General features: G+C 39.1%; 3 protein-coding genes and 1 long non-coding RNA gene across 37 annotated transcripts; 2 read left to right on the forward strand and 2 right to left on the reverse strand.

Annotated features, from left to right (window-relative positions):
- Positions 1-2: 2 nt before the first annotated feature.
- Positions 3-10,294, forward strand: LOC116924695 (Kruppel-like factor 1). 15 transcript variants are annotated; one of them, XM_045174878.1, is made up of 20 exons: positions 543-691; positions 786-1,009; positions 1,841-2,110; positions 2,175-2,876; positions 2,939-4,542; positions 4,652-4,705; positions 4,782-4,910; positions 4,976-5,101; positions 5,159-5,275; positions 5,344-5,758; positions 5,831-6,169; positions 6,239-7,320; positions 7,380-7,500; positions 7,609-7,708; positions 7,769-7,862; positions 7,985-8,231; positions 8,325-9,779; positions 9,852-9,933; positions 9,989-10,110; positions 10,211-10,294. In XM_045174878.1, the coding sequence occupies exons 3-5, from the start codon at positions 1,852-1,854 to the stop codon at positions 3,337-3,339; spliced, it is 1,362 nt and encodes a 453-aa protein (XP_045030813.1). In that variant the 5' UTR covers positions 543-691; positions 786-1,009; positions 1,841-1,851; the 3' UTR covers positions 3,340-4,542; positions 4,652-4,705; positions 4,782-4,910; positions 4,976-5,101; positions 5,159-5,275; positions 5,344-5,758; positions 5,831-6,169; positions 6,239-7,320; positions 7,380-7,500; positions 7,609-7,708; positions 7,769-7,862; positions 7,985-8,231; positions 8,325-9,779; positions 9,852-9,933; positions 9,989-10,110; positions 10,211-10,294. The 15 variants fall into 15 exon arrangements, with proteins under 15 accessions (XP_032787119.2, XP_045030813.1, XP_045030807.1 ...); XM_045174872.1 differs by lacking the exon at positions 9,852-9,933 and having other exon boundaries at positions 6,239-6,720; positions 6,803-7,320; positions 8,325-9,851; XM_045174873.1 differs by lacking the exon at positions 9,852-9,933 and having other exon boundaries at positions 6,239-6,385; positions 6,452-7,320; positions 8,325-9,851.
- A 1,839-nt stretch (positions 10,295-12,133) lies between these two features.
- Positions 12,134-16,383, reverse strand: LOC116924708. 19 transcript variants are annotated; one of them, XR_006647850.1, is made up of 10 exons: positions 16,318-16,383; positions 16,207-16,248; positions 15,641-16,136; positions 15,288-15,533; positions 14,485-15,233; positions 14,279-14,408; positions 14,040-14,221; positions 13,729-13,955; positions 13,219-13,658; positions 12,134-13,133 (listed from the first exon to the last, which is right to left on the reverse strand). It is a non-coding gene; the product is annotated as an uncharacterized LOC116924708 (long non-coding RNA). The 19 variants fall into 19 exon arrangements; XR_006647849.1 differs by having other exon boundaries at positions 15,288-15,355; positions 15,434-15,533; positions 16,033-16,136; positions 16,207-16,374; XR_006647847.1 differs by having other exon boundaries at positions 15,641-15,741; positions 16,033-16,136; positions 16,207-16,374.
- A 4,254-nt stretch (positions 16,384-20,637) lies between these two features.
- On the forward strand, positions 20,638-21,893 carry LOC116924707. Its single transcript, XM_032931242.2, has 2 exons — positions 20,638-21,263; positions 21,337-21,893. Exons 1-2 carry the CDS (start codon positions 20,860-20,862, stop codon positions 21,452-21,454), a joined length of 522 nt encoding a protein of 173 aa, XP_032787133.2. The 5' UTR covers positions 20,638-20,859; the 3' UTR covers positions 21,455-21,893.
- A 219-nt stretch (positions 21,894-22,112) lies between these two features.
- LOC116924688 lies at positions 22,113-27,582 on the reverse strand. Of its 2 annotated transcripts, XM_045174866.1 has the most exons (9): positions 27,108-27,582; positions 26,543-27,042; positions 26,300-26,415; positions 26,033-26,221; positions 24,713-25,699; positions 23,798-24,603; positions 23,160-23,728; positions 22,741-22,865; positions 22,113-22,682 (listed from the first exon to the last, which is right to left on the reverse strand). In XM_045174866.1, exons 1-9 carry the CDS (start codon positions 27,353-27,355, stop codon positions 22,362-22,364), a joined length of 3,861 nt encoding a protein of 1,286 aa, XP_045030801.1. In that variant the 5' UTR covers positions 27,356-27,582; the 3' UTR covers positions 22,113-22,361. The 2 variants fall into 2 exon arrangements, with proteins under 2 accessions (XP_045030801.1, XP_045030800.1); XM_045174865.1 differs by having other exon boundaries at positions 24,713-26,221.
- Between the last annotated feature and the right edge of the window lie 267 nt (positions 27,583-27,849).

Genomic DNA, 27,849 nt, shown 5'->3' on the forward strand with positions numbered 1-27,849 from the left:
AAGGGCTGGCTGAAGGTAAAATATCCCGACCTATCTGCAATTTTTCCATGTTAGTCAACGTGGCGAAGTAGTCTGTCTGCATCGTCTGCTATTCGACGTGGGTGAATCGATTTCTCCGTTTCCCCCAGCAAAATAATATAATTGCATTAGGTAAGCGAAAAAGTTACGTAATGATATTATTCAATTACGATTGCAGCATAAATTCATATTACTCTAGTGTTTATATAACAAGTATGTGGCAATGGGTCGTAATAGCAAGAGAGAAAAGGGTATTGTCCTCAAGACGTAGTTTCACGTGGGATTCAGCACACATGAACTAGTAATCTTTCGATTTCTCGGTACAACAAGGTCGAGGGACTTCTAGATTCTTTTACATTTCATTTTAAAAGAATTTTTTCAAAAATGTATTGCTCTAAAGTCAAGTGCCCCGTTTACCGAGAAATGTCCGGTGGACTTGGATAGTATTTCCTTCATAATTTTCTAATGAGTTTTTTAACCATTGTCAAGGCCTTTAAAAGATAATCAGTAAATGAACTATGCTCCAGACATGTGTCGAAAGAGTGCTCGTTGTACGGAATCGAGAAAAAAGAAACAGCCGTCACCGTGAACTTGTGTGTTTTATCCGCTCGTTTCTACCACGTTTTCAGCAGCCGAAAGGAAAATTGCCTTGGGTACCAGAACTTTTCGAAGGGTAAAGAAACTCCGAGGTCAACTTTGACCTGTTTAAAACAAATTTTCTTTTTTTTTTCTGTTTCACTAAATTTTTGTTTCTCTTCCCTTTCAAGAAAAAAAGGAAAGGTTGTCACTCTCCCCACTGACACTTTTTGACTATATAAGAGGACTGGGTTAGAGACTTTTGCATTGTCAGATTAGAACTCGACCTAGTCGGAGCTCTCTCCCAGATACTTGTCTTTGAATTCTCTTTCATCATTTTGTTCGATTAGCGAAAAAACGCCGTCCGATCAATTCGCATCGTGTCGTTTTGTTTATCATGATCATCGACAACACAGTAAGTCTCTAAATTATTCAGCTTGTTAACCCCCAAAAGAAAACCTTATTTAAAAGATTAGATTTTTCTGCTATCGGATGGCTGTTAGCGTTAGACCGGCAAAATCACAAGTGTTACTTTGTAAAGAGAAAAAATGTTTTGATTGAATGCAGCTGATCGCCGGGTAATTCAATGACGGTCAGGGCACAAGTCGCTAGAGACGTTTCAAATTTCATTGGTAGTACCTGCTTGTACCATGGGGAAAATAGTTAACAATTTCTCTTATTTTATGTGAAGGGTTGTCGGTTAGAATTTGACTGATGACGAGATGAGGTGTTGGGTGGTGTGAGAAGGGGTGGGGTTTGAAAGCGGAGGAGGTTGTTTGCCGGTTCTCCTTTTTTTAAATATGTATTTTAGCAAGAGATTTCCATCGTCCGGCTCGCAGTCGAGTGTGATCCGTTTCAGACTCTGGTCCAAACTTAATTTTTGTTTTGTTTGTGGGGAAAAAGAAACCTTTGGCCCAAACTAATAAGTCACCCCATTATTTTGTTTTTTTCTGTGGTGCACACACACACACAATGGATCTGTGAAAGCGGAAAGACACAGTCGCATCCTTTCGAGATAAGAAGTCAGATCATCAAACTTCCGTTGGTCCAGTAGCTTTCAGTGTGTCTTTCTTTATCGCTGCTCGAACAGACAAACAATTATTTCGAAATTTCAATTATTTTCTAAGTGAGTTTGTTTTCTAGGTGAGTTTTTGCGTAGTCGTTTGTGATTCATGTTGTCGTCTGTGATTCATGCACAATCTTTCATCATGACTCTTACTAACATGGTCTCGTTTTTCTTGAATAGGTTTGAGAAAAATGATTGAAGTGATGACTCAGCTGCCTCCGCCGCTGGTCAGCATCGATTGCGACCAGCTCATGTACCAGGACGATCCGATGCTTACGTGTCTCAATGACACGACCTTGTCGTCGTCGTCGTCCTCATATTCGTCATCTTGGAACAACAACAATATTAGCGGCAACAACAGTTGTTCTTGGGACCGTTTTGCTCCAGCGGAAGAATGGCTATCTGATTTGTACTATAATCCTGGCTGTCCAAGTTTCACGTCAAGTCCTGGTAAGTCTTTCTTTGAATTTATTTTTGCATTTTCAGCCACTTTAATTATTTCTGTGTCTGGTAGATGGATCTAGTGGACATTCGGATGATAGTAATCAACCGGCAACTTTGGATCAAAGCGATGCTACAACAGACGATGACAATTATCTGAATTATCTCCTCAATTCGCCAACTTTGCCTTTGCTGGACGATTTGCTGCTCGATCCCAATCCATCCTGCACTGCTATTCCGTCAGTCAGCCCGCAGCAACAAGCCTGGACGTCACTGGATGGAAACGATGGTGTTCCAGAAGCTTACAGAGAAGATTTTGCCGAATTGGACTGGGAAGTTCAATCACATCCGATGACAAACTGCCCTGCCGTTCCGATCCTTCCGGAGCAGGAGTCTCTTTTAACGCCGTTCCAGGTGGAGAATTGTGAGCCGAAACGGTATTATCCGTTGACACTGGACCCGCCTCCTTTGATATCCATCCATCAGCAACAGCCCATGGTTATCCCAATGGAGCCCAGCAAACCTGGCAGATCCAGCGGTGGACGCTCTTTACTCATCCAGCCTCGGTCTCTCAATCAAACAATCAAGGCAACAACCAACAGTAACAGTATCAAGAACAACAGTAGCAGTCCCTCGAAAACGGCCATAAAAGAAGAGGACAAGATTTTTCCTTGCACGTATCCAAATTGCAAAAAGATTTACGCCAAATCGTCACACCTCAAAGCTCATTTGAGGAGGCACACTGGCGAGAAACCGTTTGCGTGCACTTGGGCAGGTAAATGTTCACTTTGTTCGTTTTTACCTTCAATTCAACAACTAATATTTTATTTTATTTAGGATGTGGATGGCGCTTTTCTCGTTCGGACGAGCTGGCCCGTCATAAGCGTTCCCATTCTGGCGTGAAACCTTACGGTTGCCCGGTTTGCACCAAACGATTTTCTCGTTCGGATCATCTGAGCAAACATTTAAAGGTCCACCGAAGGGAACGTGGTGCTGCTGGGCAGCTAAATCAGCCTATTCTTCCAGCTTCCACTGGCGTCCGACGTGGTAGGCCACCTGGAGCTGCTTCGTTGGCTGCAGCAGCTGCTGCAGCGGCCGCCGCTGCCGCTGCTTCCATCGGCGGATGTGTTGCTCCATCTCTGATCAACACATACGGAAACAATTCCAGCCACCACCACAACCACCATCTCAATCAATCACACCAAGTATACAATAGTAATAGTAATACTTTGCATTGATAGCTGTAATAATACGTTGAACGACGATTTCATTTTGTGAAACAACTGCCAAAGATGTTTTTTTCTTCCTAGTTTCTTTTTCATGTTGTTTCGCGAAACGATCCTATTCTTGGTTAGTTAATTTCTTTCCTTGTCCGTCTGTATATCTCTATATATAATAGTTCGGAAGAAAGTAAGAAAAGCAGCAGAATCGTAATTATATGTATTATGTCATTCTACTAATGTAAGTGTAATTGGGGTCGTTCTGCCGGAACTTTTTTTTTTTTTCAAATTTTATTTCCGGTTATGTCGATTCATTTTCTATTACTCTCCATACCTCCCACTCGAGCGAAAGTAAGTGCAAGTCGCAAATTTAAAACTTTTTGGCTGAATTATGTTAATGGGATTCTTGTTGTTGGTTTTTGCATGTTGAGTCGTATATTTTTATGACTTGAGAGGAAGATCGTAACAATCCCATCTGACATTCAGACTCAATTTGTTTTCTTTGTCCGTTTGTAAATAGTTTTTGACTGTTATGCTATAGAAATTTAAAACAGGTGTTTAGCTGTTGTTGTTGTGGATGGCCTTGTTCTATCGTGTTGCATTAGTATTGTCTTATTGGATGTTTTGTTTGAAATCCCGCCCCTGCTACTGGCTACACAAGTGCCGTGTTATACGAGTGAATCGTCTTGTTAATTTCTTCGGAGTTAAAGTCATTCCTCGTTTGTTTTTTGTTTTTTTCAAACTTATTTTGCATTCTGGATATGTACCATTGTGCCTGCTTGAATACTCTTTGATGAATTGGAAGCCTTAACATTTTCTAGTGTATTACATCATTGTATTTTGTGTCTACTAAGAAATATGTCGTAATCCATACATGAATCATTCCATTTTATGTAATCTGTTGCTGATCGGGTACTGTTGCTATTTCTCCACATTATGAGTGAACTGATTGTGTTTACTTAGCTCTCAAATGATGCATTGAAATTCTCGTAAAATAAAGTTATTGAGAAATCACTACTTGAAGAAATTTTACCTCGCCCTTTTTCACGTAAAAAGCATCCCCAATTTAAGTCCTGACTCTTGAAGTTCAACTCACTTGCTCTGTTGCTTACTATTCATGTCGTCAGTCGCCATTGTGGTTGCACCGAGTCAGGTCGGACATTTTGGCGGCAATGGGTTGTGGTTAGTTGGTAAAGTGTAGCGACAGCAATTTATGTATTTGTAAGTATACGTCCCAAGTTGACAGGGATCCTTTACTCATTTGTTATTGAAAAAAAAAACGATTATTTTATTCTGGAAAGTCTGATTTCTGTATTTCTCTCTGTTGCAGCGCGGTTGCAGTTTCGAGTTAGGGAAGATTTGATTGATAAACTACTGGGTGATGGTGATACTTAATAGGAGAAGGAAGCAGTGTGAATCTTTGTTGCATAGTTTATTTTTTGTTGTTATATATCCTTTAGGTATCTTATGTCCTGCAGTGGTTCAATTTGTGGAAAAACTATGTTGGGATAACTGAGATCAAGATCCTAACAATATTGGAGATCCTTCTTCTCATCTGAGAAATATTGATAATCAAGATCTTAAAAAAAGTATTAAGAGCCAAAAGTTTAGTGAATTTTGAAATTTATTTTAATATTTCATATTCTTTTCATAGAAATACAGCAAAAGTAAAAAAGCATTTAACAGAAGACATGTATTTTCCATTGGTAGCTGAACCAGCATGGAAGGTCTTTGCACAGTTGTATGTGGTTGCCTATTGGAAGGGAACAACAACCTAATGGTATTTTTAATTAATAAAAAAACTACATAAATTAACATTTACTTTGTGTATGTTTAGGTTGTAGGCCATGGAATGTTGACCATTGATCTATGGGTAGAGATCTACGTGACAGCTAATTTTGGCCTATAATCCCCTGTCTGAGAAAACACATGCTAAAAACTTTTTGAAAAAAAGGTACTGTAGTAATATTATAAAAGCTTTTTGAAAATCAATTCACCAAATATTTAAATATATTTTTTCAGCATCAGAAACTGTTGTAGGAGCTCTATGGGAAATTCTTGAAATGAGTGAAAATAGCAACATACACATGTGGACAAAATAAAGCAATACAGGTTATGAAATATAACCAATGAAAAAGCAATCAACCCATGACCTGAGTCAGATGGAAAAGAAAAATTTTGTGACTGTAGTACAAAACATGGATGGTACATGCTGCATAAGAAACCATATTCATAATGGTAGTTTTTGACATTTGCACATTGTATTGTTTCAAATTACTTCCTTTTGTTTCTTCATCCATCTTTGAAATTATTGAGTCGCCATTAAATAGAGATTCTTCAAGTTCTTCTGGGATGCGTACCGCTAGAAGCTGCAATCAATTCCTATTCCAACCATTTTGGACCACACAACATATTTTGGCTAAATTCTGCAATTCTTGTAACTGAATACTGCAATGTTTTAACTTCTCCCCATTAACACTTACATTTGTTCTTTTTAATATATTTTCAGATGAACTTCAATCTCTCCCTATGGAGATCTTATGTATTGTCATCATATCTACCTTTATTCACCGAAAGCCGGCCTTGGCCAACATTGGTACAACATATACTTGGAAAACGGGTAGCAATTTATATATACCTGGTGAAGTTGGTGCTACTGCATGCCAACCTCTACAATACCTTTAGTATCAGTTAACACCAATTGTTCCGATTTCTTGGCCTAAATTTAAGCCAGTCGTAGTACGTCGGCATTATCTTCCGCCCCGTTCGGTTCCAGGACTGCTACTCTGGTTAATTCCAGCACAAGGCCAATCACAGTCAAAGGCTCGCAGAGTTACGAAACCTCCAGGTAGATTGACCACCAAAAACAACTTCCTTTACGTTAAAAAATCATCTTCCAATGTTGATTTTATTGTAGGATCGCCTGTCAATAGTTCAACATAGGGGGAGGACATGGATGTGACGAGCTCCTCTTCCCCACCACCCTCTGTCGCACCTACCAACGCCAAATCGCTCCTTCCTTCGCCAACGCACTCCTCCGTCGATTTGGGCAGACGAAAGACAAGTTATAATTCAAACGTCTTTCTTTTTTATCATTATCGGCTGGATGATATTTCCTTTGAATTTTAAGTTTCAGGGGGACTAAACACAGCCGGAATGGGTTCAGCAAAAGTCATAGATTACAGTGATAAATTACAGTGTAATCGGTTACTCTGGTTCAGCTAGTGCTGGACTCCTTAAAATAGAAATTCGCAGCAATTTCAAATTGCCAATTTGCCTTTGCCCATGAATTTGATCAGTGCCAAAAACGAGAAAAAGGCGGACGTGGCACTGGCCAACACGGTGCCCATAAAACAACACCTGCCGATGAAATTGGCCAAATTAGGAACCGCCATGGAAGTGGGACGTTTAGCTAAATCTTTATTTAAACGAATAGCTTCAAACAGTATTGAAAAATTAAGCTTTGTGACGTTATCGACAGATGGCATTTCAAGAATGACGTCTATCTCCACGAGAGGCTCTGACAACTGTTTCTCACCAGTTATAGGACGGAACTATTGCGTATCAAGGACTCAAGGTGTCAGTTGTACATGAAAAGCACGGTGCTAGAATACAAATTTGTTTGCTTAATAGAGATCAGTGTATTGCACGAAGTTTCGGGCGCGGGATGTCGAGAAATTTCCTAGTTTTAACAAACGTGTTACCCATGCTTTGTTACAACCAGCCATCCGTATATGGATTAGGTTTCATGCTTCGCAAATGGGGAAATGGGTTTTAGAAATGTCTTAAATGCCGTACTTGCATTACCTTTTTTTTTTTAACTCTCGCTTGTAAGCCACGTGGTCCATGCTACAAGGTTTGCGGTTGTATCTCTTCGTATCAGTTGCATCCAGCTGTTTGAGATGTGAAGCTGTTGCTGTGGATAAATTTCATTTAGTAGAAAGTACTGGATGATGAAAGTTCATTTGGAGGTGATTTGGCTAAGGCAAAAAAGTAAAGGTACTGTGTGTTAAATACTATGCCTAAGAACATAAGTTATATTTGACTCGTTTTTATAGGTTGTCACATATATGTCTCGTGTTCCATGCTGAAGGAAGCTCAACTACTGGATTTTGATAAAACTTATCTTAAATACCAAATTGCAGGGCTTAGGTGAGATAGTAAAATCTCCAGCATGTGGTAAGCAAAAGTTATTTTGGCAGATATCATGCACCTAAAGATAAATAGTCAAATTTAATTAATTACCCTAGCAAATTTTACCTGATCATTATCTTGAAACAATTGTAGGTCACCCATTGTTGCAGACTGCAATCTGTGAAGGCATCCTGAAAATAAATACTGCAGTGTCCAGTGATGACTAAAATTGGTGACAATTTATCTACAACAGGTAAACTTATTCCAATCAAAAGATTTCAGAAGAAAAGATATGTATAAAAGTGCTGTCTAGATTTCCCTATAAGGCATTCTAGAATAGACTTTACCCAGCTGGAAAAAAAGAAATAAAACAGGGATCTTTGGAAGAGCTGGATCTTTAACAAAAGGTTTTTTTTTTTTGTCTTGGTTTAATTTTTTTGAGTGTGTGTTTTTTCCAAATTCAATAGAAACTCGATATTAATACGACAAAATTTTAAAAATTTACGGTGGACATCAACTCTGATGACAGGGCAGACGATATCGAAATGGAATGTACTGCTGTCCAGTACGTCTCTTGCTACACTAGCATTACATTCAGTAATGCAATCCCACACATGAAGCGATGTTTTAACAAATACGAGAGCCAAAAATGGTTCGATTCAATCTTTCAAGCTAACATGGAAAGCAACGTTATGTTTTGTGGTTAACAATACTAGTAACCGAATATTCTGCAACCGACTTGGTGTCGATGTCCTTAACATTGCAAACATCCTAGGGTAAGCCTATGGATTCGTATCTCTATGCATAGAATGAAACTCTTTGTCGTCTATTTAAAACAATGACACACTAATGTATGCTTGTTTCCTTAGGTATTGAGTTTCTGTGAAAATGCTGAAGAATGCTGTCTTGTTAAAAAAAAGAAGACATGGCAAGCACAATAACTGGAAAAAAACTGCGGAGAGCATAAATTGATGTGAAAAGAGCCCTCCAGTGGCTTTAACTTGACAAGTTATTCCAGAAAGATTGACAGACTTGAACTGCAAGCTGAGCTTCAACCCCTTTCACTGCATTCAACTTTCAACTATGGATTGATGCTGCAATAGCACTTCGGACCACCTGGCGCGACTGCAGAGATCTGCGAGACCTTCACAAATAAAAGCCAATAAGAAAACGCCACCAAAGAAGATGGCGCATGTTGAGGATAACAACGAACAGTACCTAATAGTTCCAGTATACCGAAAAGCTCTACTGTATTTCGAGACACAGCTTCTGTGTAGTTAGAAGGGGGAAATTAGTCAACCATAGCGATATGCCGTAATTTTAAGAATAGAATAATGCTTGCTGAAATCGTGTTGCGAGTATACGATTTAAAGTCGCAGAGCAAGTTAATAGTAAACGTGGGTTATTCGGTGCAGAATATTCTCTAGATTTGTGAAATCTCCACTCCCATTTTCATTTCTGAGATTTAAACATGGATTATCTTCATATCTTTTTGGTGTTGGTTTCTGAAATACCGGGCCTTTGTCTTGGTTTCGGTTTCCGTTCTCCCGAACAACTTAATCGGTTGTCGGACTTGCCGGGAATCTGCTTGTTCTTCCACTCATCCCAGTCACTTTTCTTAGAGCCATTTCAGCGTCTTTTATGCTTTATTGTTTTCAACTATTTGACTGTGGGCTACACTGTTTGTTTCTAGTCGTTTTCTTTATGAAATTGACAGTAGCACAAAGAGCACACAGTCTTACGCAATACCGAATTGTTTGTGTGTTTTTGTATTATATATCTTGTGTTTTTATACCATTATACGGCAACCAATTGATTTTCTGGTGTTACGTGTACCTTGGCTTAATCTAGTTACCATGTGTTTTTTAAATCACCAGAAGACAAACTGTAAAGTTCATTCTGGAGGAAGTGTGCAGTTGTTTGTATGCAGAAAGAGCAGTCAAGAAATGATAAGCCCGATTTAGACAAAATATTACTTTACATTCTTTATATACTTTCATTTTGGTCGGGTACTCGTGTTAAACAGTTCACATTTAAAGGTCAACCTTTTTTTCCCCGAAAGCCATAAGTCGGGCTTATTCACAATACCATCAAGTTTGAGTGTAAAAATATATATTTTTTTTTTACTTTTGCCTTTCGGGAAAAAAAAAAAAAGTATTAATTCGGAGTTAGATGACGCTACTGCGCTCCTAGGTTTTTTTTCTGTGATTGAGTGTGACTATGAAACCTGTGTTTGAATGTTTTGTAACTGTGTTACATTTCAACGCAAATTCGAACAAATCAAGTGGTGTGATATCAACTATTAAGTGTTTTCATCCTTTTGGGTATTTTGGAAATTGAGCACATCAAATGGATTATTTCTTTGGTAATGGGTATGCTTCAATGCTTGTGATCAGGTATGCCAGCTGTCAAACCCACAAACTGTTAGCAACCAATGACTTTTTCAACCCCAAATAGTATTCTGTTGATAACTAAAATGTATCAAACTTAAATTTTATTCTATTAGAATTCCATTGACATGATTTTGCTTTAGGTTTAATTCGTGAAACTTGAATTGCAAAGGATGCTGACCGTTTAGAAATTTCATCAGTGATGCAAATCCTATGTTTTGAAATACCATCGTCTGATTCTGCTACTATTCACTCATCATGTTCTGTAAGTTCTGATCTGACAAATGCAGTAGATTACTCTATGTTGTGTTGCCAATGGTAAACCCACCATTTTAATGATCTTTTTGGCATTTCTGCGAGCCTAGAACTGCCAGCTTCTTCTTGCTTCCCATGAAAAAGACAATCAAAATTCTGGCCTTCAAGTTTAACCTCAATCAAGCCATCAAATTGTAAGTTCCATTTAGGATCGCCCACCAAAAAATATATTTGTTACATCATTATTCTTTATTTATGCAAAAAAAACAGAAAAAAACAAACAAAAGGTCCTACAGAAAATTATGGGGAATTGGAGGAATTCGCCGTTGCTGGGTTTATCACCCCGTCTTTGCCACTTCAACTCGCCCGTCTTCAACTGGCCCGTCACTCCGTCTACAACTCGCTCGTCACCCCGTAACAAACTCGTCCATCGGCCTGTGATCACCTCGCCCATCGGCCTGTGATCACCTCGCCCGTCGCCTTGCCCGTCGCCTTGCCCGTCGCCCTGCCCGTCGCCCTGCCCGTCGCCCTGCCCGTCGCCCTGCCCGTCGCCCTGCCCGTCGCCCTGCCCGTCGCCCTGCCCGTCGCCCTGCCCGTCGCCCTGCCCGTCGCCCTGCCCGTCGCCCTGCCCGTCGCCCTGTCATCGCCTCGCCCGTCATCCCTTCGTTGCCTCGTGGTCTCCCCGTCTTCGCCTTGTGGTCGCCCCGTCATCGCCTCGTGGTCGCCCCGTCATCGTCCCCATCTTCGTGGTATCGTGTATTATGTAATGTGTGTAATGTGTATTGTTAATTAACCCGTTGGCTGCCACCCACTTTGATCCCCTTTTTTTTTTTAGCTTGTTAGGGACGGGCCGCGCTGTTCTGCTCCGTGGTCTATCCTGCCATGGGGTGGAGCAGTCGCAACTGCCCAAGATTCGCCTTCGGGCGCTTTAGGCAATGCACCACAGGGAATCCCTTGATCGATGCGGTGATGTAGACCTGGGATGTGCATTTCCGTAAAGGTCTCATCATCGTGTCAGCCCGGACTCAAAGTCCCCCTTGGTCGCTATCCGTTTGATAGCGATGTAGCTACTGTAGTTTTAGTGGCGTGGCAGCCAACGGGTTAGTTGTAAGTGTATTTGTGTATGTATTGTATGTTGTGTATTGTATTTTGTAATGTATAAAATAGTGGTGGATTTGTGGGTGGATGGAGGGAAAATACACAATTTATACTTTATTTAATTTTGTATTTATTTATTCATTTGTGCATGAGCTAAGCTGGGGATCGAACCCAAGAATTCTACCATGCCAGCCACGTGCTTTACGATTAATCCAAGCATGATTTAATGTCATTGCAAAAGGCATTCGGTAATAACCTAGTGTGGAGTGCATATCTAAAATCCTACGTATCCATCAAAATGTAAAGTATGAGTTGTAAGGATAACTATGGCACAATGGTAGCGTACTAGGCTGAAATGTCATTGGTCTGTTGTTCGATTCCCAGGTCGGTTACTATTGCTGTCGGATAGGATAAGATAATTTCTGGTTTGTGGACGTTACATCTTCGAGCAGGCAGCATTTTCCCGTTTTTTCCCATTTTTCCTTATTTCGACATTTAAACATATGCGATGAAAAAAATCGTAACGTCTGTGGGACTCGAGCCCGAGACCTTCGACTTATCAACCCGACGCTCTTCCACTGAGCTATTTACTGATATCTTAATCTTACTATTTTTTAGTGTCATTTTAGGAAAGAAGTTTGGACTTGGAAAAAAAGACGAAGACTTCCCTTTCGTTACCTGAACATTGGCTGGCTTGGAACGTCGAAAGCCAGGTCACACGCTACTTGCCTTTCCGAATACCAGTACCCGAATTCCTATTTTTTTTCTCACACGTAGATTTTTCTATCACACGGTCAACTGTAAGTCGAAATCCACCATTTTACTATGTGGTGTATCTTTTACGAAATCGATTTTTCTACCTGTCAATTGTTTGTGGTTGCAGTGACGCATTTAACGTCAAAATAAAAGAATACGACCACCACAGCTACGTGACATTTCAGTTCAGAACAAGTAGTGTATTTGCCACACACAAAAGACACAGACGAACTACTAGGAATTTTCTACAAAAAAGAACAAAACAAACAGAAAAACAAGATCCGCCATATTTATCAAAGCCGAACAGTGCCCACCGAAACATAGACAAATGCACGTCGCAATCGACATTTAACGCGAAAACATTTTTAGTTGGCAGAGCCGTCTCTGAATTTTTTTCGGAATTGAGCCGTGTGGATGGGCGGCGGATGCGAATATTGAGCGGCGTCATCAAATTGGTTCAAACTCGGATGCAGGTGATTGAAATGTGGTGAATTAAAGCCTTAACTGGTGGCGACGATGTTGTTGCTGTTGCTGGAGGGATATCAATGGCGACTGTCGCCATAAGATCGAGATGATTAGCGACTGACGTCACTGCTGTTCTAACAACGATCTTCCTCGCTTGATCTAGCTGGTCTTGAAAGACTGCGGGGTCTCGTTACACCTGAATTTGTTGGTTGTCGCTGCACAGACAGAGATCGCTACCGCCACATCCAGCGTTGCTTTCACAACGTCCTAGTAAACAGTATCAGAAACCATTCTACTTTCTTCTTTCGTTTCTTTCGCCCTTGTTTTGTGGGCCCTTTCAGCTCGTCTCAGGTGAGGCTTCATGCAGGTGTGGTTCCACGACGAAGCGGAGTGGTATCCTTGCTGGAGCCCTCTATACGTTGTTGTTTGCCATGGGTCAAATGCAGCGGGGAGGCTTGCGTTTTGGTTCGGAATTGGGCAATCAGTTGAGCGTCCAAGCGGCATCTTCAGCCAGAGTCTGATTGGAAATTGGTGGGGGTGGTGGTTTTCAGGAGTCGGTCTATACTTCCATTTGCTTATTGTTGTTGTTGCTGCTGCTGCTGGAGCTGGACTTGTGGCGAATTAACGCCTGCTGAGCGCGAAGTTGTTGCTGACGGGGGAAGGGTCATCCTGTTTGGGGCCGCCATTGCCAGAATCACGTCAGTACGATCGAATCTAATGAAATCAAAGCGAGAAATCGGCACATTAGTTTACCATACATCATACCATTCATGTCCGGATGATAAATATGATGAATCACCTCTAGTTCGTTGGTGTAGTTGACCATCGTCTGCTGTTTGAAGATGCGAGTGCTGGATCGCAATTGGCTCTTTTTGCTGTCGAGTCGCATGCTGCTGCTGATCCTTCAAAATTGCTGTCGTTGTTGAAATCAATTGTTCGTTCATCGATGAAGAAACGAGGGATGGACGTTAAAAACGTAACAGACGCAGCGTGGCAAAAATATTCAAAACGAGATTGTGGTCTGTCCACATCTGGCTTCAGTATAACTGACACAAGTCCACGGCAACTGACTGGGGACTCGCGAAGAATCAGCAGCAAATGTCGGACTGCAATTACATTCACTGTCGCTAATGTTCTCATCGATAGTCCCATAAATCGACTGATGTTAAACGCAACTGGACAATTCATGCGTGTGAAACGCATCGCCTGAAGCAGAAATGGCTTAACGATATGTGATTTCTTATAACAGACAATATCCCATTAAAAATTTACTCTATTCCAGTTTCAATTAATTAAGTGATCTTGTTACCGAATAGATAATGAATAATACCATGAAATCAAATATATCAGCAAATCCTGCCAGTTCCAGTAAACAGGCAGGTTCAAAAAAAAATGTGCCAATAGCCCAACAATAGGGCCGGTAGAATATTCAAGGTAATGAGGTGAATAAGGATAAAGGATCATTTGCTTGTGCGCTAGTCAGCAGAAGGTTCACCAACAGAATATCACTTAAAGAGGATGTGCCATCAAGGTACCCTAAAGCCAAAGGTGAACACTTTATTTTGAAAATATGGTTCATTAGTCTAAAGAATCACTAACAGTAAGCTTGCTGATTCATACTTTGCACTGTTGTTGATACTATCTTAAAACTCATTATCTCCAATGACCAATACCTCCAAAACTTTTACGGCTGACGCAAGGTCCGGAGAACTTCTGAAATCCATGTGTACAGTGAGTGCTAATGCCATCACACCACAAATGGTATTGCTTTTGGAGTGATATTGTCATGGCATAAAAAACCACTGAATAAAAATTAGGGGTAAAATTACACAATCTTGTTGAGAAAGATAAGCAGATACCTGTGAGAGATGGAAGATATTCATACAGAAGAATAAAGACTAAAATTACAACTTTCCAGGAAATTGATCAATGTTTCTTCTTCTATGCCTCATTTTTTCTCCTTTAAAAATGAGCTTGCCAGCACTCAAACTATGCCAATATAATCGAGAATATCAATTTTTCATCACTTATTTCTGTTGAAATCCATGAAATGAACATTACTTACTATTTCTGATCACTGTTTCCACTGCTTCTTATCTTTCTGTAAGAAAAAGAACTTCAAATATCATAACATAATTCCATCATACTAGAGGTAACCAAAACAAAACGCACGATGCAAGGCCAGAACAGCTCGAGATACTGCTCTTAACTAAACGCGGTTACTCTGGCATCTGGTAGAGGTCGGCGAAACGATTTCAGCAAGCATTATTCTATTTTCGAATTTACGGAATTTAGCTATGGCTGACTGATATGTTTTCCCCTTCTAACTTCACCGAAGCTGTATGTCGAAAACACAGTAGAGCGTTTCGGTATCCTGGAACTATTAGGTGCTGTTCGTTGTTACCACAACATGCATCTTCTTATTTGGTGACGTTTTTTATTGGTTGTGATTTTGTGAAGGTCCCGCAGATCTTTGCAGTCACGCTAGGTTGTCCGAAGCGTTTTGGCTACATCTGTATATTGAAGCAGAAGTGGTTGAAGCCCAGCTTGCTGAGCTAAAACGGATCAAATCTGTGGATCTTTTTGGAATAACTTGTCAAGGTAAATCACTGTGTACTCTTTTCCTATCTCTCTGTAGTTTTTTTTCCAGTTATTGTGCTTGCTCTTTCCTCGAACAAAGCAGCATTCACTGGTCTCTTCACAGACTCACCGTACTCAAGGAAACAAGCATGCATCAGTGTGTCATTGATTTAAATGGATGACAGAGTTTCAATTTGTGGATGGAGAAACAAATCTGTAGGCTTGCCATAAGATCTATAAACATCAGTAAAAAAAAAAATAATTAAATTCCAGAAGAAAAAAATTAACCTTTTGTTGAAGATCCAGCTCTTCTCATCTTTGTTTCTTATTTTTTCTTCATTTAGGCGAGACTCATTCTTTAACGCATTATACCAGAATTTAAACAGCAAATTCGACATCTTTTCTTTTGAAATCTTTCAATTGGAAAAGTTTACCTGTATTATATGAGTTGTCACCCATTTAAGACCTCACTGAACACGGCAGTATTTATTTCCATGACACCTTGATAAATTATAGTCTGTAACAATGGATGACCTATAATTGTTTGAAACAAATAGTCAGGTAAAATGTGCTAAGGCAATTTATAATTTTGACTATTTCTCTTTATTATATGATAACCTGCCTAAGTAACTTTTACTTACCCCACTCTGGAAATTTTACTATCCCCTTCCCTTCCCAATTTCATATTCAGAGTAAGTGTTATCAAAATCCAGTTGGTTGAGCCTCCAAAATGCAATATTTTCTACTGGGTGAATTTCATCAAAAACGAACAACATTACATATCAAGCGTCCGAATGTGACTAATAGCATTCGATACAACTGGAACCATACATTATGAAACACAATGTGTCTATGCAACACAACCTGTAAAAATGAATCAAATATAACTTTTAACCTAAGGTATGGCCATGGTATGACATAGCTTGGCCATACTTTTAGCATAGCACAATAATTTTATTTTTTTTTTTAACTTAGCCAAATCCCCTCTAAATGAACTTTTATCATCCAGTACTCTAGTAAATTAAATTTATACCACAGCCAACAGCTTTACATCTCCAATGGCTGGATGCAACTGATACGAAGAGATACAGCCGCAAACCTTACAGCACGGACCACGTTACGTATATGCAATACAATCTAAAAAATAAGTCGCATACACGTTATGGCCAAAAGTATGGCATTAAAGACATTACTAAAACCAATTTACCCATATGTGAGGGGTATTTGAACTTAATCCATATACGGCTGGCTGATTTGGAAAATGTATGTAATACACGTTGTTTAAACTACGAAATTTCACAACATCTGCGTCCGATACCTTATGCAAAGCAGGTATTCTAGCACCGCGCTATTCACGGACGACTGACACGCAACACTTCCTAACGATATCTGATACAAATTATGAATTTTTCAACAGATTTTAGCGCCTCTTGTGGAGGTAAACGAAATTCCGTGCAATGCCATCTTTCAGTAACGTCACAAAGCTTAATTTTTCAATACAGTCTAAAGTTGTTCGTTAAATAAAGATTTAGATACGAGCAAATAAAAAAAATTAATAAATGGCAAACCAAGCTGAAGAGAACGTCTAGAAATTGGTTTTCTCACGGCGTATTCGTACAATCTTCACAGACTTTGGATGTGATAGCATAAAAATTAGATTTCCCGCTAGAAACGCTTTAATGGATGACTTCAGGTAGAGGTCATCAATCGAATTTCTTTATTACCCTTATATGCATCTTATAGTAGGGCAATACCTAAGCAATAGTAGTGGCAAGATTCAATTAACATTTTCTTTTAAAAAATCTAAATGAAATAATTATGAATACAAATAGGGGGGTGGGGGCTGGTGTCGTATGGTTCCACGACACAGGCCTCCCCACCTCTATTGTTAGGGGGGGGGGGGGCTAGTAACGGACGGGGCTTGTGTCGGGGGGGCTTACTGTCGGGGGGACTGGTGTCGGGTGGTCCAATGTCGCGTTCCCGTTTCGTTTTGGCTTTCTTTGATGGCATAGAGTGGAATTCTTGTACACATTTTTGTTCTACCTTCGTAATGTCGTTCGTTGTGTCGTATGCCTTCAACATCCAAGAATGGCATCCAAGTTGTAAAGGTCACGTGACTTTACATTTAACAATGATACAAATGTGACCGCCAGATGCTGCTACTTGTCAAAGCGCCCAAATGTCCTCCATGTGGTCAGATGTGGCGTATTGGCGTTAACATTAAAGGCGCCTGCTGAAAAAGCAATATTGAAGCTGAGGAACTTCTGCAAACGATAGAGCAAATATATCGAACAAGTTGGCAATTAAAGGCTACACCTTTCAACAATATCTAATAATTGAAATGGAAAAAGGAAATGAATTTTCCGAAAACTCCCCAATTGCCGAGCTTGATGCCCCAAATGGCTATTATTGAAATGACAAACACATAAATGCGCCCTTGTGTGTAGGTGAGCATGTTTTTAATGAGTACATTAGCAATTTTCAATTAAGCAATTGGCTTTATCAGACTATTCATAAACTCTTTCATGCACAACTTTGAAATCTAATGGAGACACTTGTCAATTGCAGATGTCTTAACTGGAAGCAATGTGAAAGAAACTCAACATTGTCTCCATTGTTGGTTGGCCCTGAATGTTGTAGGTGTTTAACCAGGAAGAATGAATACCAGAGTGTCATATGGAAACAAATCAACTAGGACAATACCATCAGAGCATTCCAGGTATTTTAACATTTTGTTCATGGTGTTTTTTATGGTGTTGTTCACCTGTCTACCGTTTTTCTGGTTTCTGGTTCTATACAGTTGGGTATAGTAATGATGTGACATAGACATTAAGTTAGTTACCAGAGCTTTAATTCTGTAACTAATCAAGACTCTGTTTCCTTTTCTAGATATTTGATTAATGCAACCTAGGACTGATGGGGATGTGAAGCTGACACTTCCTTGCTAAATTGAATGGCTGTTAGGATAGACACGTTCTCGACGTTTGCATTGTTGAATTCTTCTCTCAATTGAACTGGTCGCATACGTCCCATTGACACCAGCCTCCCGTCCGTTGAGCTGAGCTACGACCCTCTTAAGGTAGGAAACTTACCCCCTATTTAACACTACTCTTGCGATTTTTTGCAAGCTCCTTTCACGTTTAGATAGCCGATTAGAGTTGTGACTTTATTCGACTTTTCGCATGAACTCATCCGAGAACATTCGGAATTCATGTCTTCTACATTTGCTTTCTCTCACATACTGACGTTTAGGATAGCTATGGATTTGATTGACACAACAAGTTTTAGTACGACTTTTCATCAACATTTTGTTTTACGCTTACGCTAATTCCTTATTGGATTACAAGATTAGTTTCGTCGAAGCGATCAGTTAGTTACTATCATATGCGTTTGTGGTTATGGCAAAAGCAAAAAGTTAACGTTTGAAAATTCTTTGTCATTTGAAAGAAACGGAAGTTTGTTTGATTGGTGTGAACATTTTCCAACATCTAGAGAAACCGTTGAAACACTTTTAGGTCGATTTTCTATCGACTAGCAGATAATTCTTTTATTCAATTCAATTTGTTGTTTGTTTGTTTTTTAATATATCGAGTTAGATACTGCTCGACGCTTAGTTTTGTTGGGAGGGGGGGGGGGTTATTTCTTATCTCTTCTTTTTCCGTGAATACGCAAGCTTTGCTTATCGTTGTTTTGTTAAGAACATGCGTAGGCAACTGTTCAAATTCAAAGGGAAATTATCCACTGCAGGTGCTTATAAACGGTAACATTAGGCCCGTTTGAAAACACTGCTTCCAGTATAATCTTTTAATGCCATTTATCCTTCCACAAGGTTATCCGTCGTACCTCAGCAGAAGCACTTTGCTTTCGAGATTTAGCTATTTCTTGATAAATAGCACAGCGTCAGAATCGTCGCAACTGGAGGCATATTTTGATTCATTTTTTAATGAAAATCAACTGTTTTGACCTTGACATGAAGTTAGTTGTACTTATAATTTTGTGAATTTGAACTTAAATTTTCTGCATAAATTTATAGCAATGTGATTCAAATCTTGTTTGAGGATTTTGAGAAGAAAATATTTTGACGCAGTATCCTCATTAGACAAAAAACAATCTCTCCACCAAGTTCCCTCTTAAACTTTCAGCTCAATTGAAACTAGTGCTCTAGCATTATTTTATTTTTTTGCGTCAATCGCTTTTCGACAAATCAACTTTTATTGTGCAGGAGAATTATTTCAAATAGTAAGCACAATTATGTTGTTGCTCGTTTGTTGGCTTTTTGTTTTTTCCCGTGAAGAACTCGACAAAAGTTATTGTTTACATTTAGTTTTCATCTGTTTATTAAGACTGGCGTAGGTGGCTGATAACAGAAACTCAATTTTTTTTAAATTTTGTGCGTTGCATTCACATTGATTGCGAGGCGAAAACTTTCATTGGTTTAAATAAATCCGTTTGAACCGATAAAACGTGGACAGCCAATTCCGGCCAATTCTTTCAGACAACAAATTTATAATCCTAGTATTTTAGCTTACAGCGAACGATCGATCGTCTAGATAATTTCTCAACTTGCAATTGCATTGAATAATAATATCTCATTTTTAATGGTTAAGCTTATTTGCTTTTAAATCCAGTCCTAGTAAAAGAATAAATACTTTCCTAACTTGCGTAATAATGTACAACTATGGCAAGTGCATGGCCAGTGAAGTTTTATGAGCAAACCAGCTGATAAAAATTCCATCAAGAAGATCAGAAGCAATGTTGACATTTGCCTATTTGATAAAGATGATTGATTTGATTTTTACGATCATTGTAAGTTTTTGAATAAGCTTCAGCTTTTTGTAAGTTTTTTCAGCAAAATGGAACTAGAGTCATAGATTAGATGGTCAAACTACTCCTGTACGCTCGACTCTCACTTTTCGCCAACTCCACTCCCTCCAACAGTGCTGCACCAAGCGGATTTTGACTGGGAAAGGATAGTAAGGATAGCGTTTTGCATCGCGGTTGGTGCACACTGTCGGAGGGATCGAGCCATGGTGAGCGTTAAAAAATCCGATTCGTGAAATGTGACGTGGTTTATTTACAAGCGTTTAACATGGAGTACTTTAACCATCTAATCTATGACTGGGATGGAACATTTAGCCTTTTTGGCTGCTTTTGGGGCTGCAGATTGCTGACTTCCGCAGGCGGTCTGGCAACTTTTGTATTATACAGTGGGACAAGTGGTCTAAGCCCATAGCAGATGCAAATTAGCAGACAAACTTTAGATTTTAAAACTTAATACTCATTTACCATGTATGATATTCCAAAATTTCGAACGCGGTCGAACGCGCAAAATATCCACATGCGTATGTGTATGCGAGATTTCATTAGTCTTATTGATTGGACCGTGCTGTAAGCCTTTAATGCAGCATGCAACTTCTGTCTGTAGACTGGATGAGTTATGAAATTAATTCTAAAAGAGTTAACTCGTCTCTAGTGGAAATATCTAATGCGGATACAAAGTTGTTTAAAAAAATAAAAAAATAGTACACAATTTTTTTAAAATAGTTTAAAAAAATAAAATGCAAGTATTTCGACAAGGTTTCAAAATTAGCGTAAGTTTAAATGTAAGCTTTTTATTTTCTGGAAAGCTAAAAAACAAGCTTTATCAGACAACGCTGCAAGCTTCCTCATTTTTCAAGGGGAAACACTGTGACTTTCTTATCTTATCGCACGGGACTTTTTTCGTGTTCTGTCCGTCTTGATATTTGAAAAGTAAACGCTTGGACTGAATGGTGTTCACAATTTCGTTTGTCTGCGGTAAAGTGTCTCGTAGAATTTCATCGTAAAATAAAAGTACAGTTATTTGGTGTTGCATTTCGGAATGGCACAGCAAAACCAACACAACAACGAGCTGGGTGGATTTGCAAATCCTCAATTTGTTTTGATAAATGGCGTTTTTTGGAATTCCAACCAAACCAGGAGGTATATTCAAGGACAAGTTTGGCTTAACGAATTTACAGATATTCTGCTCCGATGTTTACTGCAAATTTCGGGCAAGAGACCCATGTGGAAAGGACCCATTCCTCTTGAAGAAAAGGGTTCGGGGGAAATTTTGCGTTACGCAGAAAAGGCTGAAGACTTACACAATCATTCGCCCGTGATCGTCGCAAGGGACTTTTACAAAATAAGATTACAAAGAAACATAATGACTCACGAAGTCAGAAAGTGGAACCAATCAAACGATCATTTAAAAGAACTTTTGATTCAAATGACGAAGACCGCTTCGTAAGTGTCAGATCACTTTTTATTTTTACTGTTCTTTTTGTTCCAAACCCATGTATATCAAATATTTTTATAGGAATTTGGAACCTTGTTTCTCCAGTGGTGATTTGCACTCAATCATAAACGATTTCCGTTCCAAATGTGAAAGAGAACTCGAACAAATGGATGACGTGGACCACGAATCCTTGTATTAGCTATAGTCACCGATACAATTTCAATTGGATTTGCTTGAAAATAGAATCGGTAATCGATTTGGCCTGGTCAAAATGGAGCTTTCTTTTCCGTAACTTCTTTTCATGTCATTATTGTTGTAAAGTTAGAACAATAGTGTCAATAGATGGTGGTAACCATCAGTCCATCACATTTAAAATGATAAATCACCGAGGTTGTTCCGAGCAATTTTTGCATTGTAACTGTCAATAAAATTCCTTTCTGATTTCGAAGGATTTCCGGCTTTAACAGTCGAACGTCTGTGGAACGTAAGGAATGCTTCATCAAACCTGTTTAACTTACGTCTTAACTGCGTTAACCTTAAAATCCTCGTAGTTGCCAGTATTTTCTGGAATTCATTCGTCAATGTTTTGAACATGGTATCTTTGTATACGTGTTACAAATAAAAATTTAAAAAATGAATTCTTTAAATGATCAAAATTGGAGAGTCGTTTGACCTATGTCAGTGTTTAAATAAAAGTTATTCGATGCGAGTGGGCTATTTAGTGTTACGGTATGTTTCTTACGATATCGATTGCTATAGGCCTGCTCAATATCGAAATGCTAGTTTGTTTCTCTAACCATGGTCATATAAGAATAATTTGACCATGCTCTAACGTCTTTGTGCGATCAACGGCTACGTATGTCTTACTAGTGTATTTTAGACCGCCACACTAAGGGGGAAAACTACAAATCAGTTAAGGAAAAATTCTAATCAATGTGAAACATGAACTTCACTTCTAAACATGGGCCAGCTTCATTTTGCAAGGTGTGGGGTTATTTTGTAGCAGTGGGACCCAAATCGCTTAAAGTCCGTCTGCCTACATCATTTCTCTTTTTCTCTGAACAAAAATGATTGCAAGAACCCTGCAAGTCTTAGGAAAAGCAAACTTAAGCTAACAAAGAACACGCTTCGTCAAGTAGTTCTATGATTTCTTCTATGTCGCTTTTATTATAATGTTGGCGTAATATAGTTCTTGCGTCGTGGCCGTTGGACATGATGCAAATTCCTAGTTCAATCAAGAGCTTAATAGCGTCGATTAATGTTGAGCTGGAATTGTGTTGGCACAGGTAATGAAGTGCATTCCGCCCGTCCTTGTCCATTGCGTTCACGTCGATTCCGAGGCTAGTTATGTCTCTGATTTTTTGCACTAGAGCCGGAGAAGAGTCAGTAGCACATAGTTGACGCAATTCTTCTTCTTTTTCATAAAGCTGAATAGGATAAATTGAAAATAGTCTAGATGATTGGCATCTGTAACATTTGTTGTACCTTATTTTCGATGGATTTCATTTGCTTAGCGATCTCTAACGATGTCATTCTTTTGTTGGCGTTGGTTTCCAACATCCCCCTAAAGAGTTGCTCCACGTAATGGTTTTGTGATTTGCCATCGATTTCTAGGAAAAAAGAAAAGTGCTTCATTAACAGAATGTAGTATTACTGTCAGGAATTATTCTTTATGTTGATAGATTTTCTTTTGTTCTACGTTTTACTTCGTTCTTGTTTATTGGAACATTAGAAATGAATTAGTTCCGGAATTAGTAATTATGTCTTATTATAGTCTATACCGTTACGTAAAAGGAAAAAACTACAAACTAAAAACGGCATAATGTGATCAATCAAAACGAAAACATGAACCCTTTCCAAATCCAAATATATGCAAAATTTGTACTGTTAAGCCTAGAGCTCACCATGGCACTTGTGTTTGAACTCTTTGGGCAGGAAAAAGCCGTCGTTGGCATCTTCTTTCATAAACGTGCCGTAATATTCGTCAGTTTCTTTGTGTGCCCAGCTGAAAAGCGTCCTGTCCCATTCCATTTTCGCTCGTTTGATGTCTGATTCTTTTTCATCACCATAATCAATAGGGAAATCAAAAGGCAAAAGATAAAACCATTTGTTTTGTCCCATTGACTCTTTGGCGTCAGTCATTTCCGCTATCGAATACATGGATCTCAAATAGCGTTCGTAGTGGTCACAATTGAATTCACTCGAGTTGCTCCCTTTTTTTACTTGTTCACTAACGTCAGCCATGACTTCAAAATCTTCTTTGAAGCTTTTTCCGGTTTCACTTTCACCGTATTGTTCTGCTTTTTCGCGCAGCCATTTTGTTGGTTTGCTCATATCCAGCTCTGATTCCCCAGGTCTTTGGTTTGATTTTGCCCATTTTTCTAAATGTTTCATGAGAAGGTGAAATACTCCGTAGCAGCTGCTAAACATTTGGTGGTGCTGTAATCGCACTCGGGGACTTTCTGTAATGGACCTGACGAAAGAAAATAATTCATAGCGTCATTTATATGTTATTTGTCTAATCATAATAACAGCAGCTTACAGTATTTGTTGGCAATTTTCACATGCGTCGTGCCATCCCAGACGAATTTCTTCTTTTACCAGGAAATCAAAACAAATTTTTCCACAATTATCGTTTTCTTTGAAAAAGTCTTGATATAAATTGCAACTTTCTTCGTTTTCGCTATGTACTTGAATCCCGTGTCGGATTAAAAATCTGAAGACGTTCGATTTCAAATGGTTATCCATATTGCTGTTTCTGATTAAGAAGAAGAGCGCATTCCTTCCATTTTTGTCCTTTTCTTTCACGTCGATTCCTTGTTGGATTAATATTTGAATTACGTCTATGAAGTTCGAGGTTGAATGGTTTTGACACAAGAAATGGAGCGTATTGCATCCATCGTTTGTCTTTTCGTTCGCGTCGATTCCGTGTTTGATTAACATTTGAATTGCATCCCTCAAGTCTGAGCTTGAATTAAATCGACACAAATAATGGAGTGCGTTCCATTCATCGTTGTCCTTTTCCTTCGCGTCGATTCCGGTATCGATAAAGAGTTTAATTGCCTCTACTAAATTGGAACTGGAATTGTCTTGACACAAATAATGAAGCGCGTTCCGTCCGTCCTTGTCTTTATCATTCACATTGTACCCGATTTTGATCAAGCGTTTTATTTCGTTGATTAAATTGGAGCTTGAATCGCTTTGACACAAAACATGGAGTGCATTCCTTTTACCCTTGTCCTTTGTAATCACGTTATCGTCGTGAATGGATACTCCGCTTATTCCCGGTAGAACCGATGAAAACTCTTGAGGATCCATTTGATGCAATTTTTCTTCCTCTTCAACGAACTGAAATAAAGAAATTGTTTGACGTATTATTTTTTTTTTCGATGTATAAAATGAATTGTCTAGGTTGTTACTTCCCAACCTAAAAAAATAATAATAATAACTATCTTACCTTAAATCTGTCATGCTTATATTCTCCATATTTCAGTTTAGAGAAATCAGTAATAGCTGCGTTCTCTAGGAATTGAATGGCCTCGTCCACGAATTGTCCTTCCCTTTTTTCATATTTCTGCCGTTCTTCTTTTCTCCGATATTCTCTCAAGAAATTGACCGCTTTCCTTTTCATCTCGTCCATTGCGTTCACGTCGATTCCGAGTTCGACCAACAGTCGAATTGCATCGGTTAAGTTTGGTGTTGAATTGTTTAGACACAAATAATGGAGTGCGTTCTTTTCGTATTCGTCCTTTGCGTTCACGTCGATTCCGAGTTCGACCAACAGTCGAATTGCATCGGTTAAGTTTGGTGTTGAATTGTTTAGACACAAATAATGGAGTGCGTTCATTCCTGTGTCGCCCTTTTCGTTCACGTCGATTCCGAGTTCGACCAACAGTCGAATTGCATCGGTTAAGTTTGGTGTTGAATTGTTTAGACACAAAATATGGAGTGCGTTCTTTTCGTATTCGTCCTTTGCGTTCACGTCGATTCCGAGTTCGACCAACAGTCGAATTGCATCGGTTAAGTTTGGTGTTGAATTGTTTAGACACAAATAATGGAGTGCGTTCATTCCTGTGTCGCCCTTTTCGTTCACGTCGATTCCGAGTTCGACCAACAGTCGAATTGCATCGGTTAAGTTTGGTGTTGAATTGTTTAGACACAAAATATGGAGTGCGTTCTTTTCGTATTTGTCTTTTGCGTTCACGTCGATTCCGAGTTCGACCAACAGTCGAATTGCATCGGTTAAGTTTGGTGTTGAATTGGATCCACACAAAAAATGGAGTGCGTTCTTTTCGTATTTGTCTTTTGCGTTCACGTCGATTCCGAGTTCGACCAACAGTCGAATTGCATCGATTAAGTTTGGTGTTGAATTGTATAGACACAATAAATGGAGTGCGTTCCTTTCGTATTCGCCCTTTGCGTTCACGTCGATTCCGAGTTCGACCAACAGTCGAATTGCATCGGTTAAGTTTGGTGTTGAATTGGATCCACACAAAAAATGGAGTGCGTTCTTTTTGGATTGGCTCTTTGCGTTCACGTCGATTCCGAGTTCGACCAACAGTCGAATTGCATCGGTTAAGTTTGGTGTTGAATTGGATCCACACAAAAAATGGAGTGCGTTCTTTTCGTATTTGTCTTTTGCGTTCACGTCGATTCCGAGTTCGACCAACAGTCGAATTGCATCGATTAAGTTTGGTGTTGAATTGTATAGACACAATAAATGGAGTGCGTTCCTTTCGTATTCGCCCTTTGCGTTCACGTCGATTCCGAGTTCGACCAACAGTCGAATTGCATCGGTTAAGTTTGGTGTTGAATTGGATCCACACAAAAAATGGAGTGCGTTCTTTTTGGATTGGCTCTTTGCGTTCACGTCCAAACCACGTTGGCTGAAATCTTTGATCAAATTCATAAAATCCGATTTCTTCCTTTCAAACTGCTGAAGCAGCTTTTTTTCTTCCTCGACAAGCTTTAATAGAAAATAGTAGCGTTGAAGAACAAAATAATTTGTCTGACGAAAAAATTTGAATTTAAACGACGTAATTACTCTTATTTTTATGTATTGAAGTCGAACATGGACTTCTTTAGATGTCAATCTAGTAGCAGGTGGCTTAGTCACCATGTATTCTATCAAATTAGGGGCCCAATGATTTTTGTGAATTTCTGTAATCAAACATTTGAAACACATTAAATTAGCACACACATATTATGATATTTATTTTTCTTCATTTCAATATTTAAAAAATTAAAATAAAAGATAAAAATGGATGTGTTTGAATAGGAAACTTACTATCTATATAAACTGGTTTGTTATCCTTGAGGTTTTCCATGATTGAATGACTATCCTCACCGTAGAGATGTCTTCCTTTTATGAGAATGTAACCGAAGACGAGGCCTTCTGCGAAGACATCGCCTTCCTTGCTGGTTTTTTCTAGGCTAAGGTTTTCGCCAAACATTTTGAACAGTTCGGGGGCGAACCAAAGTGGACCTCCTTTGATTCCACTCGTTGTGAATGTTTCCCGTTCGTCGACAGCTTTGGAAAATTCAAAGTCACTCCACTTGATGGTTACCTTATCGCCACAGTCAGTAGGTTTCACAGAAATCAGAATGTTTTCCGGTTTAATGTTTCCATGGACCAGATTCTTTGAATGAATATATTCGAGACCAGAGGCTAACTGGGAGAAAACCTCAACGTGATTTGTTAAGGCAGGTCCTTTATATTTTCGAGGATCGTCCTGATTCAGAAACACCTGATCCAATGATGCGTCGCACAATTCCAAAGCGAGATAACTGAAACGCCAATAATCATATGCAAGTTGCCTTTTTAATTGAAATTTATCACCTAATAATCTTACGTGAAATCGTCATCGTCATCGCTTACGTAGTGAAGAAGTTTTACAACATTTGGGTGGTCTAACTGCTGCCAAACTTTTAACTCCTCAATTGATGGAAACCCGTCACTTCTCTTCTTAATTCGTTTGACTGCTATACTTTGACCTTTATATGTACCACGATACACTGAACCGAACCTACCGCTCCCCAAAAAATCGTTGCGATCGAATTGGATGCCATCGACATTTACGGCAGTAATAGTCGAAGACATTTTGGGTTTGATTGCAGTCGAGGCTAGTGAAACAACAATTTGTGCGAGCTACTATTGAAAAATACCATTTGACACTGGAAAACCCTACTACGCTTCGAGTGCTATCAGTTTATCAGTCAGACTATCTGTCAAGCATAAAATGATTCACACTGCAAAATGAGGTATTGAAATTTCGTCAGATGATGACTTTTTTTCGTTGTTGACATCAGAAGCTTGTTGTAGTTTTGCATCAGTTACCTCGTTTGCTCAGTTGGCCTTTCTCTTTGTTTTCTTTATTTTTTTAAATATTTGTTTAATGCTTCTCAACCTATTACACGTTTTGTCATCAAACGTTAGCTATTGCGCTGTACAGTGTCTGTCGCTTTTGACGTTGATTGTTTGCCCTTCGGTCGAGTCTACAGGTTATAGTGAATTTATTAGTTGTTTTTTTGTTGTTGTTGTTGTTGTTGATCCAGAAACCGCTGAAATACTGTGTCGTAGAAAACAGCTTTCGT

The sequence above is a fragment of the Daphnia magna genome, linkage group LG6 (genome assembly GCF_020631705.1).
Source record: "Daphnia magna isolate NIES linkage group LG6, ASM2063170v1.1, whole genome shotgun sequence".
NCBI lineage: Eukaryota > Metazoa > Arthropoda > Branchiopoda > Diplostraca > Daphniidae > Daphnia > Daphnia magna.